The sequence below is a fragment of the Calonectris borealis genome, chromosome 32 (assembly GCF_964195595.1).
Source record: "Calonectris borealis chromosome 32, bCalBor7.hap1.2, whole genome shotgun sequence".
NCBI classification, from domain to species: domain Eukaryota; kingdom Metazoa; phylum Chordata; class Aves; order Procellariiformes; family Procellariidae; genus Calonectris; species Calonectris borealis.
This window is the reverse complement of record NC_134343.1, coordinates 942,628-959,358: the sequence shown is the minus strand read 5'-3', so window position 1 is coordinate 959,358 and position 16,731 is coordinate 942,628. Positions and strand designations below refer to the sequence as shown.

Below are 16,731 nucleotides of genomic sequence, written 5' to 3'. Positions count from 1 at the left end.
CACAAAGGAACCCCGTGGGTGTCACAGGAGGGTTTATTGTCACGGGTGGGGGGGTCCCGGGACCCCCCCCCCTCAGTCCTCCCCCAACCGCTTGACGGCGGGGTTGGGGTACTCGGGGTTCTCGATGGCTCCCGGCCCGAACTTCAGCTCGAGGAAGGCGCGGGCGTTGTTGGGTGCCATGGCGGTGAAACCGGCAAAGGGCATCGGCACCCGGGGGAGGAGAAAACTTTCGGGGAACTCCACGTCCTGGGGGTGCCCCAACCACGTATCCTTGGTCATCACCCCCCCGCGGGGGTAAAACGGCCACAGGTCCACGTGTAACCGGTTGCTCCGACTGTAGTGGACGCGGTAAAAGTCTCCCTCCGTCGCCTTCTCCCAAAGGAAACCCTCGGCGTCCTCCACCGGCTCCCCCGTCGCCGCCGTCGCCAACCACCGGCATTTACCCACGTCCTCCCGGTAAATTCCCAAATCCACGTCGTAATCCCAAGGGATGATGTCACCCAAACGAGCGGCGCCCAGTAACGACCCTCCCTCTAACCAGTATCGTACCCCGGCGGCCTCCAGTACCCCGGTTACGTGCCGGGCGGTTTCCCGTAGCGCCCGTAGGCAGCAAGGGGGGGTCCAGCGCCCGGCGAGGAGGTACTGGGGGGTACGGGCGTGCACCGTGCCGAAACACCGCGCCGTCTCCTTGCCGCAACCGTACCAGCGTTCCCGCCCGTCCGCCAGCACCTCCAGTTTGACGCCGAGGTCGCGCATCAATCGGCGCCGTCGGGTTTCCGCCAAGTTTTCGGTTTTCCATCGACCGTGGGGAGAAACGGGAGATCGGCGAGCGACCGGGAACGCCGCCGGCATCACCCGTAACCCCCAACCCCGAAACGCCGCCTGGATAAAGAGGGCGGTGGGTACCGGTCGCGCCAAGGGGAAAGGGAGAGCGAAAAGATCGCGGGTGCGAAGCAACAGCACCGCCGGTCCCTCCACCGCTCGGCAAACCCCCGGCGCGCCGGGGCCGTACCGCGCCGTCCACGCCCGCGGTTCCAACCGCAGCTCCAAGCACCGTAACGGCGTCGATCCAACCGGCGCCGCCACCAACCGGGTGTCGCCGGCGTTTTTTTCCAAGGCGTCCCGCATACGTTCCAGCAACCCGGGGACGGCGCGGGTGCCGTCGGGGACCAAAGCCACGTGGCGAGTACGGACGTTGAGCTCCGGATGCGCCAACGGCGGCGGCCGATCGGCGACGGGACGTAACGGTAACAAACCGACCCCCGCCGGTAATGGTACCGGTGGATACGGTGCCGTTTCGGCGGCTACCAGTACCGGGACGGGTAAGGAAGCGAAGGATCGCGCCGTCCCCGCCAGGTCGTTCTCGAAGTCTTCGAAGTCGCGGAGGAGAACGGTGACGCCGGGGACGCCGCGGGGGGGGCGGCAGGAGGGTGGGGACCCCCCCGGTCCCCGCCAAGCGCAGTAGAGGAGGAGGAGGTTGAGGCCGATGGCCCCCGCCAGGGCGGCTTGGCACGGCGTCACCCGCATGCCGGGGGTGGGTGAGGGGGGGGGGGGGACCCCTCTTAATTAGCTCCCTTTGCTAATTAATTAATGAGCCCCCGCCCCCCGCGGGTCCTACCGGTGCTGCCACACGTGTCACGAGCGGGACGGTCTCAGCGGGGGCTCGGCGGCGGCGCTGGGGGGGGGAAAGAGGCATTAACGAGGGGCCCCAATTAACAAGGGGACTCATTAACGAGGGGGCCCAATTAATGAGGAGACTCATTAACGAGAGGACCCATTAACGAACCCCCCATCAGGGGCCCAGGGCATCCCCCCCCCCCCCCCCCCAGCTGAGCCCCGAATGATGAGGGATGTGTTGCCATGGCAACGCCATCCCCGGTTGCTATAGCAACGCTATACGGGCGCTACGCCCCCCCCCCCCCCCCCATCTTTAAGGGCAGCCCCTATAGATCTGCGGGTTGGAGGTGTCGCTGCAGCCCCTGGGCGCGCCGCTGTGGGCACCTATAAGTGCCGCACCTATAGATGGGATGGGTACCTATAGATATACAGGGCCCATAGGTGGCCCCGTGCACGCCCAGATATACGCACCTGCACATATAGAGGTGTGTATGTGCACCTATACCTGCACCTGCACGCACATGTGCACATACACTTATGTACCCCCTATATACTTGCACAGAATTGTGTATATACCTATATACCCCTAGGTACCTGTGTATACAGCCCTATATACCTGTGTATACAGCCCTATATACCCCTACACATTCCCCCTGTGCCTGCCTGTTAACCCCTATAGGCATCTCTACCTGCCCTGTATGCCCCCCATCCCCTATAGCGTCCATACCCTTCCATACTCCCCGTCCTCCACAGCCCCCTATCGCCCTCTGTCACCTATAGTCCCCATCCCCTATAGCCCCCTATTGTCCCCTATAGGCCCTCCATGTCTCATAGCCCCCTATAGCCCCCTTTGCCCTATAGACCCCATCCTAAATAGCCTCCCCATAGCCTGCTGTCACCCCTCATCTCCTATAGCCCCCTTCTCCTACAGCCCCTGTCGCTCCCCCTTCCCCTATATCCTCCATGTCCTCCCCAGCCCTTATAGTCCCTATACCACCCCGTCCCCTATAGCCCCCCATCCCTTATAGCCCACCCAGTCCCCTATAGACCCTATACCCCCTGTCCCCTGCAGCCCCATGTCCCCCCATCCCCTATAGGCCCCCTCCATCCGCTGCAGGCCCTATAGCCCCAATACCCCCTGTCCCCTATAGCCCCTATAGCCCTATACCCCTCTGTCCCCTGCAGCCCCTATCCCCCTGTCCCCTATAGCCCCTATACCCTGTCCCCCATAATAGCCCTGTGTCCCCCCATCCCCTATAGCCCCTATACCCCCCGTCCCCTGCAGCCCCCTGTCCCCTATAGGCCCCCTCCATCCGCTGCAGGCCCTATAGCCCCTATACCCCACGTCCTCTATAGCCCCTATACCCCTCCATCCCCTGCAGCTCCTATCTCGCCGTCCCCTATAGTCCCTATACCCCCCGTCCCACATAATAGCCCCGTGTTCCCCCATCCCCTGCAGCCCCTATCCCCCCCCATCCTCTATAGTCCCTATACCCCCCGTCCCCCCGTCCCCTATAGCCCCTATCCCCCCGTCCCCTATAGCCCCTATCCCCCCGTCCTCTATAGCCCCTATACCCCTCCATCCCCTGCAGCCCCTATCCCCCCGTCCTCTATAGTCCCTATACCCCCCGTCCCCTGCAGCCCCTATCCCCCCGTCCCCCATAGCCCCTATACCCCTCCGTCCCCTGCAGTCCCTATCCCTCCGTCCCCTATAGCCCCTATATCTCACATCCCCTATAGCCCCTATACCCCCCGTCCCCCGCAGCCCCTATCCCCCCGTCCCCTCTAGCCCCTATACCCCCCCTGTCCCTCGCAGCCCCTATCCCCCTGTCCCCCATAGCCCCCATACCCCCCGTCCCCTATAGCCCCTATACCCCCCCCCCGTCCCCCGCTGCCCCGTGTCCCCCCCGGCCCCCCGTACCGCCCGCGGGCGCTGTTGCCGCGGCAACGGCGGGCCGGCCCCGCCCCCCCACTTCCGGCTCCCTTTCTGGCAGGAAGCGGCGGCGGCGGCGGCCCCGCGGCTCCTTTTGTGGCAGCCGTGATGGCGGCGGAGCGGGCGGCGGCGGCGGCGCGGGCCCAGCCGCCCCCCGCCGGGGCTCCCCCCGGGCCTGGCCCCGGCCCCGGGCCCAGCCCCGGCCCCGAACCGGCGGGCCGCGGCGGGCTGAGCCTGCCCGGCATCCTGCACTTCATCCAGCACGAGTGGGCGCGCTTCGAGGCCGAGAAGGGGCGCTGGGAGGCGGAGCGGGCCGAGCTCCAGGTACCGGCGCCGCGCCCGGGACCCCCCCCCCCGGCCTCCCCCCTCCCCCCCCCCCGCCAGCCCCGCCGGGGGTTACCGGGGCCGCCGCCGCCGCCGCCATCTTGGGAAGAAATGGCCGCCGGGCGGCGGGAGCGGGGGGCGGGCACCGGCGGGGGCGGGGGGGGCCGCGGCCGGGACCGGGGACCCCTCAACCCCGGTATTGGGGATCCCCCGGTTTTGGGTACCCCCCAGCCCCGGTGTGAGGGACCTCCAGCCCCGGTATTGGGGATCCCCAGGTCTGGGACCCCCTTAGCCTCGGTATTGGGGATCCTCCGGTATTGGGGACCCCCCAGCCCCGGTGTGAGGGACCCCTCAGCCCTGGTATTGGGGATCCTCTGGTATTGGGGACCCCCCAGGCCCGGTATTGGGGATCCTCCGGTATTGGGGACCCCCCAGCCCCGGTGTGAGGGACCCCTCAGCCCTGGTATTGGGGATCCTCTGGTATTGGGGACCCCCCAGGCCCGGTATTGGGGATCCCCCGGTATTAGGGACCCCCCAGCCTCAGTGTGAGGGACCCCTCAGCCCTGGTATCGGGGATCCCCTGGTATTGGGGACCCCCCAGGCCCGGTATTGGGGACTCCCCGGTTTTCGGGACCCCCCAGCCCCGGTGTGAGGGACCCCCCAGCCTTGGTATTGGGGACCCCCAACCCTGGTATTGGGGATCCCCAGGCCTGGGACCCCCTAGCCTCGGTATTGGGGATCCCCTGTTATTGGGGACCCCCCAGCCCCGGTGTGAGGGACCCCCCAGCCTTGGTATTGGGGACCACATAGCCCCGGTATTGGGGATCCCCTGGTTTTGGGCACCCCCCAGCTCTGGTATTGGGGATCCCCTGGTATTGGGGCTCCCCTGGTATTGGGGACCCCCCAGCTCTTGTATTAGGGATCACCTGGTATTGGGGACCCCCAGGCCCGGGACCCCCCAGCCTCAGTATTGGGGATCCCCCGCTATTGGGCACCCCCCCAGCCATGGTATTGGGGATCCCCCGGTATTGGGGATCCCCCAGCCCCAGTATTGGGGATCCTCAGGCCTGGGATCCCTCAGCCTCAGTATTGGGGATCCCCCAGTATTGGGGACCCTCTACCCCAGTGTGAGGAACCCTCTGCCCTGGTATTGGGGACCCCCAGTCTCTGTGTGAGGGAACCCCCCAGCCCTGATATTGGGGACCCCCTGTGCCTTGATATTGGGGACCCCCACCCCCAGTATGAGGCACCCCCCCCCCACCCCGGTATTGGGGAACCCCCTGTGCCTCAGTATTGGGGAGCTCCACCCCTGGGATCAGGGACCCCCCCACACCCCAGTATGGGGGACCCCTCCTGTGCCTCGGTATTGAGGAGCCCCAATATTGGGGTCCCCCCACACCCTGGTTTTGGGGACCCCCTGCCCTGGAATCGGGGACCCTCAGCTCCAGTCTGAGGGACCCCCAGCCTCAGGATTGGGGACCCCCCCTGCACCCCGGTATCGAGGATCCTCAGCCCCGGTGTTGGGGATCCCCTGCACTTCAATGTTGGGGTCCCCCCGCGCCCCAGTATCAAGGACCCCCATACCCTGGTATCGGGGACCCCTCTGCGCCCTGACGTCAGGGACACCCTGCGCCCCAATATTGGGGCCCCCCTGTTGGTATCAAGGACTCCCAGCCCCAGTATTGGGGACCCCCCTACCCCCCTATGAGCGACCCCAGGCCTGGTATTGGGGATCCCCCTGCACCCCAATGTCCAGGATCCCCCAGCCCTGGTATTGGGGACCCCCCCAGTACCCCGCTATTGGGGACCCCCTGCCCTGGTATGAGGGACCCCCCCTGTTCCCCAGTGTCTGGGCCCCCCCTGCACCCCAGTATTGGGGCCCCCCCTGCACCCCAGTATTGGGGACCCCCACCCCCAGTATTGGGGACTCTCCTGCACCCCAGTATTGGGGACCCCCTGCCCTGGTATGAGGGACCCCCCCTGTTCCCCAATGTCTGGGACCCCTCACCCCCCATATTGGGGACCCCCTGCACCCCAATATTGGGGAGCCCCACCCCCAGTATTGGGGACCCCCGTCCTCGGTATTGGGGCCCCCCTGCGCCCCAATGTTGGGGACCCCCACCCTCGGTATTGGGGCCCCCCCTGCACCCCAATATTGGGGAGCCCCACCCTCGGTATTGGGGCCCCCCTGCGCCCCAGTATTGGGGACCCCCACCCTCGGTATTGGGGCCCCCCTGCGCCCCAGTATTGGGGACCCCCACCCTCGGTATTGGGGCTCCCCTGCGCCCCAGTATTGGGGACCCCCACCCTCGGTATTGGGGCCCCCCCTGCACCCCAATATCGGGGAGGGGGTCACCCCATCACCGGCTCTGTCCCCCTTCCCTGCTTCTGGGGACCCCCCCACCCCTGTCACTGAGCCCCCGGCTGGTGGCACTGCTCCTGGGGCCACCAGTGTCACCCGTGGGGCCACCAGTGTCACCTGTGGGGCCACCAGTGCCCCTCCTGGGGCCACCAGTGTCACTTCTGTGGCCACCAGTGTCCCTCCCAGGACTACCACCGAGCTCTGGGGCCACCAATGTCACTCCTGGGGCCACCAGTGTCACTCCTGGGGCCACCAGTGTCCCTCCCAGGACTGCCACCGAGCTCTGGGGCCACCAGTGTCACTCCTGGGGCCACCAGTGTCCCTCCCAGGACTGCCACCGAGCTCTGGGGCCACCAGTGTCACTCCTGGGGCCACCAGTGTCCCTCCCAGGACTGCCACTGAGCTCTTAAGCCACCAGTGCCACTCCCGGGGCCACCAGTGCCACTCCTGGGGCCACCAGTGCCACTCCTGAGGCCACCAATGTCCCTCCCAGGACTGCCACCGAGCTGTGGGGCCACCAGTGCCACTCCTGGGGCCACCAGTGCCACTCCTGAGGCCACCAGTGTCCCTCCCAGGACTGGCACCGAGCTCTGGGGCCACCAGTGTCACTCCCGGGGCCATCAGTGTCACTCCTGGGGCCACCAGTGTCCCTCGCAGGACTGCCACCGAGCTCTGGGGCCACCAGTGCCACTCCCGGGGCCACCGGTGCCGCTCCCGCGGCCACCAGTGTCCCTCCCAGGACTAGCACTGAGCTTTGGGGCCACCAGTGTCACTCCTGGGGCCACCAGTGTCCCTCCCAGGACTGCCACCGAGCTCTGTGGCCACCAGTGTCACTCCCGGGGCCATCAGTGTCACTCCTGGGGCCACCAGTGTCCCTCCCAGGACTGCCACCGAGCTCTGGGGCCACCAGTGTCACTCCTGGGGCCACCAGTGTCCCTCCCAGGACTGCCACCGAGCTCTGGGGCCACCAGTGTCACTCCTGGGGCCACCAGTGTCCCTCCCAGGACTGCCACTGAGCTCTTAAGCCACCAGTGCCACTCCCGGGGCCACCAGTGCCACTCCTGGGGCCACCAGTGCCACTCCTGAGGCCACCGAGCTCTGTGGCCACCAGTGTCACTTCTGTGGCCACCAGTGTCCCTCGCAGGACTGCCACCGAGCTCTGTGGCCACCAGTGTCACTCCCGGGGCCACCAGTGTCCCTCCCAGGACTGCCACCGAGCTCTTGAGCCACCAGTGCCACTCCTGGGGCCACCAGTGCCACTCCTGAGGCCACCAGTGTCCCTCCCAGGACTGCCACCGAGCTCTGGGGCCACCAGTGTCACTCCCGGGGCCACCAGTGCCACTCCCAGCGCCACCAGTGCCACTCCCAGTGGCCACCAGTGTCCCTCCCAGGACTGCCCCCAAGCTCTGTGGCCACCAGTGCCACTCCTGTGGCCACCAGTGCCACTCCCAGTGGCCACCAGTGTCCCTCCCAGGACTGCCACCGAGCTCTTGGACCACCAGTGTCACTCCTGGGGCCACCAGTGTCACTCCTGGGGCCACCAGTGTCCCTCGCAGGACTGCCACCGAGCTCTGTGGCCACCAGTGTCACTCCTGGGGCCACCAGTGCCACTCCCAGCGCCACCAGTGTCCCTCCCAGGACTGCCCCCAAGCTCTGTGGCCACCAGTGCCACTCCTGTGGCCACCAGTGCCACTCCCAGTGGCCACCAGCCTCCCTCCCAGCGCCGTCGCCCACCCCACGCCCCCTCCGCACCGCTCCCCACACCAACCCCGCTGCCGCTTCCTCTCCCCACGTCCCCCCCCCCCCCCAACCCTTCGCCACGGGTGGGGGTGGGGGTGGGGGGGTGGGGGGGTGACGGGTGACCCCGGGGTGTCCCCGTGTCCCCTCCCTGTCCCCGCAGGCGCAGGTGGCCTTTCTGCAGGGGGAACGGAAGGGCCAGGAGAACCTCAAGACCGACCTGGTGCGACGCATCAAAATGTTGGAATACGCCCTCAAACAGGAGAGGTGGGTGCCCCCACCCCCCCCAAAACCTTGGGGTCCCCCTTCCTCATTTGGGGGGGGGTCACCCTCCTTTCTTGAGCCACCCCCCCCCCTTTTTTTTTTTGTCACCTTTTGTCCCCTAGATCCAAATACCACAAATTGAAATTCGGCACCGAGCTGACGCCGGGGGAGAAGAAAGCGGAGGGGCCGGAGCCGGGTGAGCGTCCCCCTCCTTCATGGGGGGGGGGGGGGGTGACAGGGGTGGATTTTGGGGTGACCCCCCCCCCCACTTTGTCACCCCTTTTTGTCCCCAAAAGTGTCCAACGGCCCCGTGGAGGTGACAACGCTGGAGGGTGGCCCCCTGGCCTGGAGGGAGGGCCGGCAGCTGCTGCGGCAGTGAGTTGAGGGGGGGGGGTATTTTTTTGGGGGGGGGGGGGGTGTGGTTTTTGGGGTGCCCCAGCACCTTCTTTCACCCCCCCCCCCAAAAATAGGTACCTGGAGGAAGTGGGGTACAGCGACACCATCTTGGATATGAGGTCGCGGCGCGTTCGCGCCTTGCTGGGCCGCGGCGTCGCCGCCGCCGCCGCCGCCGCCGCCGCCGCCCCCCCCAGCCCCGGCAGCCCCCCCGACTCCCTGCTGGTGCGGCGCATTGAGGAGCAGATCCAGAGGTAACGGGGGGGGGGGGGGGGGGTGGATTTGAGGGGGTTCGCTAGCGCACCCCTTAATTTGAACCTGGTGTTTCCCGCTTTTAGGAATGCCGGGAAGGAGACGGAGGAAAGGGGGGGCGGGGGGGGGCTGGAGCAGGTCCCCTTCCCGCCCGAGGATGAGGATAGCGATGAGGATGAGGACGTCGAGAGCCTTCCTCCCCCCGCCCAGCCCCAGCATAAGAAGCAGCGAGTCAAGGCAAGCGGCTCCCCCAAAATTTGGGGGGTCCCCCCGCCCCAATGTGGGTGTCCGCCCCCCCCAATATGGGCGTCCGCCCCCCCACAATGTGGGTGTCCCCCCCCTAATGTGGGTGTCCCCCCCCCAATGTGGGTGTCCCCCTCCCAATGTAGGTGTCCCCCAAAAGCTGGGGGGGTGGCTCCCCCAAAGTGGGGTGTCCCTGAAACCTGGGCATCCCCCCAAAAGCTGGAGGGGGGCTCCCCCAAAGTGGGGTGTCCCTGAAACCTGGGCATCCCCCCAAAAGCTGGGGGGGGGCTCCCCCAAAGTGGGGTGTCCCTCAAACCTGGGCATCCCCCCTAAAAGCTGGGGGGGGCTCCCCCAAAGTGGGGTGTCCCTCAAACCTGGGCATCCCCCAGACCTGGGGGTCCCCCCAAAACAAGCTGTCCCCCAAACCTGGCCATCCCCCAAACCTGGGGGTCCCCCAAACCCTGGGGGTCCCCCCAAAACAAGCTGTCCCCCAAACCTGGCCATCCCCCGAACCCTAGGGATCCCCCAAACCTGGGGATCCCCCAAACCCTGGGGATCCCCCCAAAACAAGATGTCCCCCAAACCTGGGGGTCCCCCGAACCCTGGGGGTCCCCCAAACCTGGGCATCCCCCAAACCTGGGGGATCCCCCAAACCCTGGGGATCCCCCAAACCCTAGAAAGTTCCCACAACCCCCAAGGCTACAGAGAGCAGCCCTTTTCCCCCCCATTTCTCTCCCGGTGCCTTTGGGGATCCCCCCCCCCCCCAAAAAAAACCAGGCCCTGACCCCCATCCCCCCCCCCTCAGCTCACCCCCAAACCCCTCCTGCCCGAGGTGGAGGATGAGGATGACGAGGAAGACTCGGAGGACGCCCTCAACGAATTCGATTTCCTGGGCTCGGAGGAGAACGGGGCCACCCGGCGCGGAACGGGGGAGGGCGCGGAGCTGGGTGAGCAGGGGCCCAGCGGTGGATTTGGGGGGGTCCCCCCCCCTTTGTGTCCCCCCCCCAACTTTGTCACCTCCCCACGTCCCTGCAGAGAGCCGCCGGGGCCGGCTGCGGGGGATGCTGGCCGACCTGCGGGACGTCGACGGGCTCCCCCCAAAATCCATCGCGGCGGGGCCACCGCGGCCTCACGAAGGTATTGGGGGGTCCCCGTGTCACCTCGGAGGGGGTCCCCGTCCCCCCCCCCGCCCCCCCCAGGGCCACCCGCAGGCCGTTCTTCCTCCGCAGGGTCCCTGGGCATCACCTCCGACGTCTTCATCATGGACGGCATCGGCGCCGTCAGCCTGGGGGACCTGGCCGACCTCACCGTCACCAACGACAACGAGCTCGGCTGCGACGTGAGCCACCCCCCGATGGCCCCGTGGGGTCCCCAAGGCTGCCCCGAGCGTCCCCTGGGCTCTGGTGTCCCCATGGTGTCCCCAAACCTGCCCCGAGCGTCCCCTGGGCTCTGGTGTCCCCCGTGGTGTCCCCAAGGCTGTCCCGAGGGTCCCCCGGGCTCTGGTGTCCCCGTGGTGTCCCCAAGGCTGTCCCGAGGGTCCCCTGGGCTCTGGTGTCCCCGTGGTGTCCCCAAGGCTGCCCCGAGGGTCCCCCGGGCTCTGGTGTCCCCGTGGGGTCCCCAAGGCTGTCCCGAGGGTCCCCCGGGCTCTGGTGTCCCCGTGGTGTCCCCAAGGCTGTCCCGAGGGTCCCCCGGGCTCTGGTGTCCCCGTGGTGTCCCCAAACCTGCCCCGAGGGTCCCCTGGGCTCTGGTGTCCCCGTGGTGTCCCCAAGGCTGTCCCGAGGGTCCCCCGGGCTCTGGTGTCCCCGTGGTGTCCCCAAACCTGCCCTGAGCATCCCCTGGGCTTTGGTGTCCCCGTGGTGTCCCCAAACCTGCCCCAAGCGTCCCCTGGGCTGCGTTGTCCCCATGGTGTCCCTAAACCTGCCCCAAGCGTCCCCTGGGCTCTGGTGTCCCCCATGGTGTCCCCAAACCTGCCCTGAGCATCCCCCGGGCTCCGGTGTCCCCGTGGTGTCCCCAAACCTGCCCCGAGCGTCCCCTGGGCTCTGGTGTCCCCGTGGTGTCCCCAAACCTGCCCCGAGCGTCCCCCGGGCTCTGGTGTCCCTGTGGTGTCCCCAAACCTGCCCCGAGCGTCCCCTGGGCTCTGGTGTCCCCGTGGTGTCCCCAAGGCTGTCCCGAGGGTCCCCCGGGCTCTGGTGTCCCCGTGGTGTCCCCAAGGCTGTCCCGAGGGTCCCCCGGGCTCTGTTGTCCCCATGGTGTCCCCAAGGCTGTCCCGAGGGTCCCCTGGGCTCTGGTGTCCCCGTGGTGTCCCCAAGGCTGTCCCGAGGGTCCCCCGGGCTCTGGTGTCCCCGTGGTGTCCCCAAACCTGCCCCGAGCGTCCCCTGGGCTCTGTTGTCCCCATGGTGTCCCCAAGGCTGTCCCGAGGGTCCCCTGGGCTCTGGTGTCCCCATGGTGTCCCCAAACCTGCCCCGAGCGTCCCCTGGGCTCTGGTGTCCCCCATGGTGTCCCCAAACCTGCCCCGAGCGTCCCCCGGGCTCAGGTGTCCCCGTGGTGTCCCCAAACCTGCCCCGAGCGTCCCCTGGACTCCGCAGCCATGTCCCCAACCCCCCCCAAACCTCCACCCTTGTCCCCACCGCATCCCTTCGGTGTCATCCCCCCCCCCCCCCTCCGCCTCCCCCAAACCCCCCCCCCCCCCCCTACCACAAGCCCCCACCTTAGGGTGACCTTAGGGTGCCACCCCCCTCTTTTGGTCACTCTCCCCTGCCCGTTGTCACCGCAGCTCCCCGAAGGCCGGGACGCCCTAAAAAAGACGTGGAGCCCCAAATTCACCCTGCGCAGCCACTACGACGCCGTGCGGGGTCTCGCCTTCCACCCCGCCGAGGCCGCCCTCCTCACCGCCTCCGAAGACGGCACCCTTAAACTTTGGAACCTCCAGAAGCCCGTCACCCCTAAAAAGTGGGTGCTGGGGGGGACCCAGAGGGACGAGGACACCCCACGACATCATCGTCACCCTCTTTTTTTTTTTGTCCCCCTTTCCAGGAACGCGGCGCTGGATGTGGAGCCGGTTTACGCTTTCCGCGGGCACAGGTTGGGGAGCGGGGAGGTTGGCATTGGGGTGGGGGGGGACACGGGTGACTCTGGGGACACCCTAGGGTCCCTGTCACCTCGTCCTCGTCCCCGCAGGGGCCCGGTGCTCGCCGTCGCCATGGGTCGCGACAGCGCCCTGTGCTGCAGCGCCGGGGTGGACGCCCGCATCCGCCGCTGGCGCCTGCCCGACCTCGACATGGACCCCTACGACGGCTACGGTGGGTGGCCCCTCCCCGGGGGTGAGGCGGGTGACACCCCCACCCCGGCCCCACCCTCCGCTGTCACCCTCTTTGGCCGCGGCGTCACCACGGTGGCCCCCTCCGGCTACGGTGCCACCCCCCTGGCTGCGATGCCACCCCCCCGGCTACAATGCCACCCCCCTGGCTACGATACCACCCCTCCGGTTGCGGTGCCACCCCCCTGGCTACGATGCCACCCCCCTTGGCTACGATGCCACCCCCCTGGCTGCGATGCCACCCCCCCGGCTACGATGCCACCCCCCTGGCTACGATACCACCCCCCTGGCTGCGATGCCACCCCCCTGGCTACGATGCCACCCCTCCGGCTACAATGCCACCCCCCTGGCTATGATGCCACCCCCCCGGCTACGATGCCACCTCCCTGGCTACGATGCCACCCCTCCGGCTACGATGCCACCCCCCAGGTTGCGGTGTCACCCCCCTGGCTACGATGCCACCTCCCCAGCTACGATGCCACCCCCCTTGGCTACGATGCCACCCCCCTGGCTGCGATGCCACCCCCCTGGCTATGATGCCACCCCCCTGGCTACGATACCACCCCTCCGGCTACGATTCTGCCCCTCCAGCTACGATGCCCCCCCCCTGGCTACGATGCCCCCCCCCGGCTACGATTCCGCCCCTCTGGCTACGATGCCACCCCTCTGGTTGCGGTGCCACCCCCCTGGCTACAATGCCCCCCCCCGGGCTACAATTCCGCCCCTCTGGCTACGATGGCCCCCTCCGGCTGCGATGCCACCCCCCCGGCTACAATGCCACCCCTCTGGTTGCGGTGCCACCCCCCTGGCTACGATGCCACCCCTCTGGCTACGATGCCCCCCCCCCGGCTACGATCCCCGCCCCCCCCCCCCCCAGCCGCCCCGTCCCCCCCCCCCCCCCCCCAGGGTGACCTCTCCCGCTGTCCCCAGACCCCGGGGTGCTGAGCGGGGTCCTGGAGGGGCACGGGGACGCGGTTTGGGGCCTGGCCTTCAACCCCCCCGGCGACCGCCTGGCCTCCTGCTCCGCCGACGGCACCGTCCGCATCTGGGACCCCCGCGGCGAGGGCGCCGCCTGCCTCAGCACCTACGACGCCCAAAGCGGTGAGCAGGGGCGAAAGGGGGGGGGGGGGGCGGGGGGAGTCCCCTCGGCCTCGGGGACACCCCCGTCACCCTCCTGTCCCCCCCCCCAGAGCACGGTGTCCCCACCTCCGTCACTTTTTCGGGTACCCAACCCGGTCACGCCGTGGCCGCTTTCCGGACGGGCGCGGCGGTTCTCTACGACGTGGAGGCGGCTCGGGCCGTTTTGACGCTGGAATCGCGAGGGGGTGGCGGTGAGTGACAAGTGACATCCCCCTGCCGTGTCCCCTTTGTCACCGGCCCTGATTTTCCCGTGTCCCCACCGTAGGTGACAGTCAGGTCAACCAGGTGGTGAGCCACCCCTCGCAGCCCCTCACCATCACCGCCAGCGACGACCGCGGCATCCGTTTCCTCGACAACCGGACAGGTTGGTGACAGCGATGACAGGGGAAGGGGGTTGGGGACATCTCGGTCACAGCTGTCACCCCCTCCGTTTGCCACCGCCAGGTAAAGTCGTGCACTCCATGGTGGCCCATTTGGACGCCGTCACCTGCCTGGCCGTCGACCCCAACGGCGTCTTCCTCATGTCCGGAAGTAAGTGGCCCCGTCCCTGTCCCCAACCCTGTCCCTGTCCCCAACCTTGTCCCTGTCCCCAACCCTGTCTCTATCTCTGTCCCCAACCCTGTCCCTGTCCCCAACCCTGTCCCCATCCCTGTCCCCAACCCCATCCCCAACCCTGTCCCTGTCCCCAACCCCATCCCTGTCCCCAAACCCATCCCTAACCCCGTCCCTGTCCCTGTCCCCAACCCTGTCCCCAACCCCATCCCTAACCCTGTCCCTGTCCCCAACTCCGTCCCTGTCCCCAACCCCATCCCTAACCCCGTCCCCAACTCTGTCCCCAACCCCATCCCTGTCCCCAAACCCATCCCTAACCTTGTCCCTGTCCCTGTCCCCAACCCTGTTCCCAACCCCATCCCTGTCCCCAACCCCATCCCTAACCCCGTCCCCAACCCTGTCCCCAACCCTGTCCCTGTCCCCAACCCCATCCCTAACCCCGTCCCCAACCCTGTCCCCAACCCTGTCCCTGTCCCCAACCCCATCCCTAACCCCGTCCCCAACCCTGTCCCCAACCCTGTCCCTGTCCCCAACCCCATCCCTAACCCCGTCCCTGTCCCTGTCCCCAACCCCGTCCCTGTCCCCAACCCCATCCCTAACCCCGTCCCTGTCCCTGTCCCCAACCCCGTCCCTGTCCCCAACCTCATCCCTAACCCCGTCCCTGTCCCTGTCCCCAACCCTGTCCCCAACCCTGTCCCTGTCCCCAACCCCATCCCCAACCCCGTCCCTGTCCCTGTCCCCAACCCCATCCCTAACCCCGTCCCTGTCCCTGTCCCCAACCCCATCCCTAACCCTGTCCCTGTCCCCAACTCCGTCCCTGTCCCCAACCCCATCCCTAACCCCGTCCCCAACTCTGTCCCCAACCCCATCCCTGTCCCCAAACCCATCCCTAACCTTGTCCCTGTCCCTGTCCCCAACCCTGTTCCCAACCCCATCCCTGTCCCCAACCCCATCCCTAACCCCGTCCCCAACCCTGTCCCCAACCCTGTCCCTGTCCCCAACCCCATCCCTAACCCCGTCCCTGTCCCTGTCCCCAACCCCGTCCCTGTCCCCAACCCCATCCCTAACCCCGTCCCTGTCCCTGTCCCCAACCCCGTCCCTGTCCCCAACCTCATCCCTAACCCCGTCCCTGTCCCTGTCCCCAACCCTGTCCCCAACCCTGTCCCTGTCCCCAACCCCATCCCTAACCCCGTCCCCAACCCTGTCCCCAACCCCGTCCCTGTCCCCAACCCCATCCCTAACCCCGTCCCTGTCCCTGTCCCCAACCCCGTCCCTGTCCCCAACCTCATCCCTAACCCCGTCCCTGTCCCTGTCCCCAACCCTGTCCCCAACCCTGTCCCTGTCCCCAACCCCATCCCCAACCCCGTCCCCAACCCTGTCCCCAACCCTGTCCCTGTCCCCAACCCCATCCCTAACCCCGTTCCCAACCCTGTCCCCAACCCCGTCCCTGTCCCCAACCCCATCCCTAACCCCGTCCCTGTCCCTGTCCCCAACCCCGTCCCTGTCCCCAACCTCATCCCTAACCCCGTCCCTGTCCCTGTCCCCAACCCTGTCCCCAACCCTGTCCCTGTCCCCAACCCCATCCCCAACCCCGTCCCCAACCCTGTCCCCAACCCCGTCCCTGTCCCCAACCCCATCCCTAACCCTGTCCCTGTCCGTGTCCCCAACCCTGTCCCCGACCCTGTCCCTGTCCCCAACCCCATCCCTAACCCCGTCCCCAACCCTGTCCCCAACCCCGTCCCTGTCCCCAACCCCATCCCTAACCCCGTCCCCAACCCTGTCCCCAACCCCGTCCCTGTCCCCAACCCCATCCCTAACCCCGTCCCCAACCCTGTCCCCAACCCTGTCCCTGTCCCCAACCCCATCCCTAACCCTGTCCCCAACCCTGTCCCCAACCCCGTCCCTGTCCCCAACCCCGTCCCCAGCCCCGTTCCCATCCCCAACCCCATCCCTGTCCCCAACCCTGTCCCCAACCCTGTCCCCAATCCTGTCCCCGTCCCCATCCCTGTCCCCATCCCCAACCCCGTCCCCATCCCCTTCCTGCCGCCCATCTGTGAAACGAGCGCTCCAGGTCTCAGCACCCCCCACCCCCCCCCCCCCCTCGCCCTCCTATCCCCCCCTCCCCTCCACCCCCCCCGCCCCGAGGTGACACCTCCCTGTCCCCAAACCCCCCCCCCCTCGTCCTCGCAGGTCACGACTGCTCGCTGCGCCTCTGGCACCTGGCCCACAAGACCTGCGTGCAGGAGCTGACCGCCCATCGCAAGAAACACGAGGAAGCCGTCCACGCCGTCGCCTTCCACCCCAGCCGCGCCCTCAGCGCCAGCGCCGGCGCCGACGCCCTCGCCAAGGTCTTCGTCTGACGTCACGGCCCCCCGGGGGGGGGGGGGGACACAGAGGGACGTGGAAGGGGGGTGGCCTTTGTCACCTTCCTCCCCCCACCCCACCCCTACCCACGGGGAGCTGAGCCCGACGGCTCCCCCCCGCAGCTCGGGACGCCCCAGAGCGGGGAGGGGGGGGGGGGGGGGGGCCTCGGCGCCCTCCTGCCCCCCCCCCCCCCCCCAACTGCCCCGGGGAGCCTGGCCGGGGGGGGCAGGGGGC

General features: G+C 68.1%; 2 protein-coding genes across 3 annotated transcripts; one reads left to right on the top strand and one right to left on the bottom strand.

Moving 5' to 3' along the window:
- Positions 1-72: 72 nt before the first annotated feature.
- On the bottom strand, positions 73-3,578 carry FKRP (fukutin related protein). 2 transcript variants are annotated; one of them, XM_075134488.1, is made up of 2 exons: positions 3,539-3,578; positions 73-1,675 (listed from the first exon to the last, which is right to left on the bottom strand). In XM_075134488.1, exon 2 carries the CDS (start codon positions 1,525-1,527, stop codon positions 73-75), a length of 1,455 nt encoding a protein of 484 aa, XP_074990589.1. In that variant the 5' UTR covers positions 1,528-1,675; positions 3,539-3,578. The 2 variants fall into 2 exon arrangements, with proteins under 2 accessions (XP_074990589.1, XP_074990588.1); XM_075134487.1 differs by lacking the exon at positions 3,539-3,578 and adding an exon at positions 2,089-2,349.
- A 65-nt stretch (positions 3,579-3,643) lies between these two features.
- STRN4 (striatin 4) lies at positions 3,644-16,524 on the top strand. Its single transcript, XM_075134466.1, has 17 exons — positions 3,644-3,874; positions 8,137-8,240; positions 8,360-8,433; positions 8,534-8,612; positions 8,708-8,884; positions 8,969-9,119; positions 9,931-10,072; positions 10,161-10,262; positions 10,355-10,464; positions 11,899-12,074; positions 12,159-12,206; positions 12,303-12,424; positions 13,372-13,542; positions 13,632-13,772; positions 13,847-13,945; positions 14,026-14,112; positions 16,324-16,524. Exons 1-17 carry the CDS (start codon positions 3,659-3,661, stop codon positions 16,491-16,493), a joined length of 2,169 nt encoding a protein of 722 aa, XP_074990567.1. The 5' UTR covers positions 3,644-3,658; the 3' UTR covers positions 16,494-16,524.
- The last annotated feature ends 207 nt before the right edge of the window (positions 16,525-16,731 follow it).

Bases quoted from the DNA above. Each gene is read 5' to 3' on its own strand.
- FKRP (XM_075134488.1), bottom strand. From the start codon at position 1,527: ATGCGGGTGACGCCGTGCCAAGCCGCCCTGGCGGGGGCCATCGGCCTC.
- STRN4 (XM_075134466.1), top strand. From the start codon at position 3,659: ATGGCGGCGGAGCGGGCGGCGGCGGCGGCGCGGGCCCAGCCGCCCCCC. The intron at 13,773-13,846 runs GTGAGTGACAAG...TCCCCACCGTAG, and splicing joins GGAATCGCGAGGGGGTGGCG to GTGACAGTCAGGTCAACCAG. The intron at 14,113-16,323 runs GTAAGTGGCCCC...TCGTCCTCGCAG, and splicing joins CGTCTTCCTCATGTCCGGAA to GTCACGACTGCTCGCTGCGC.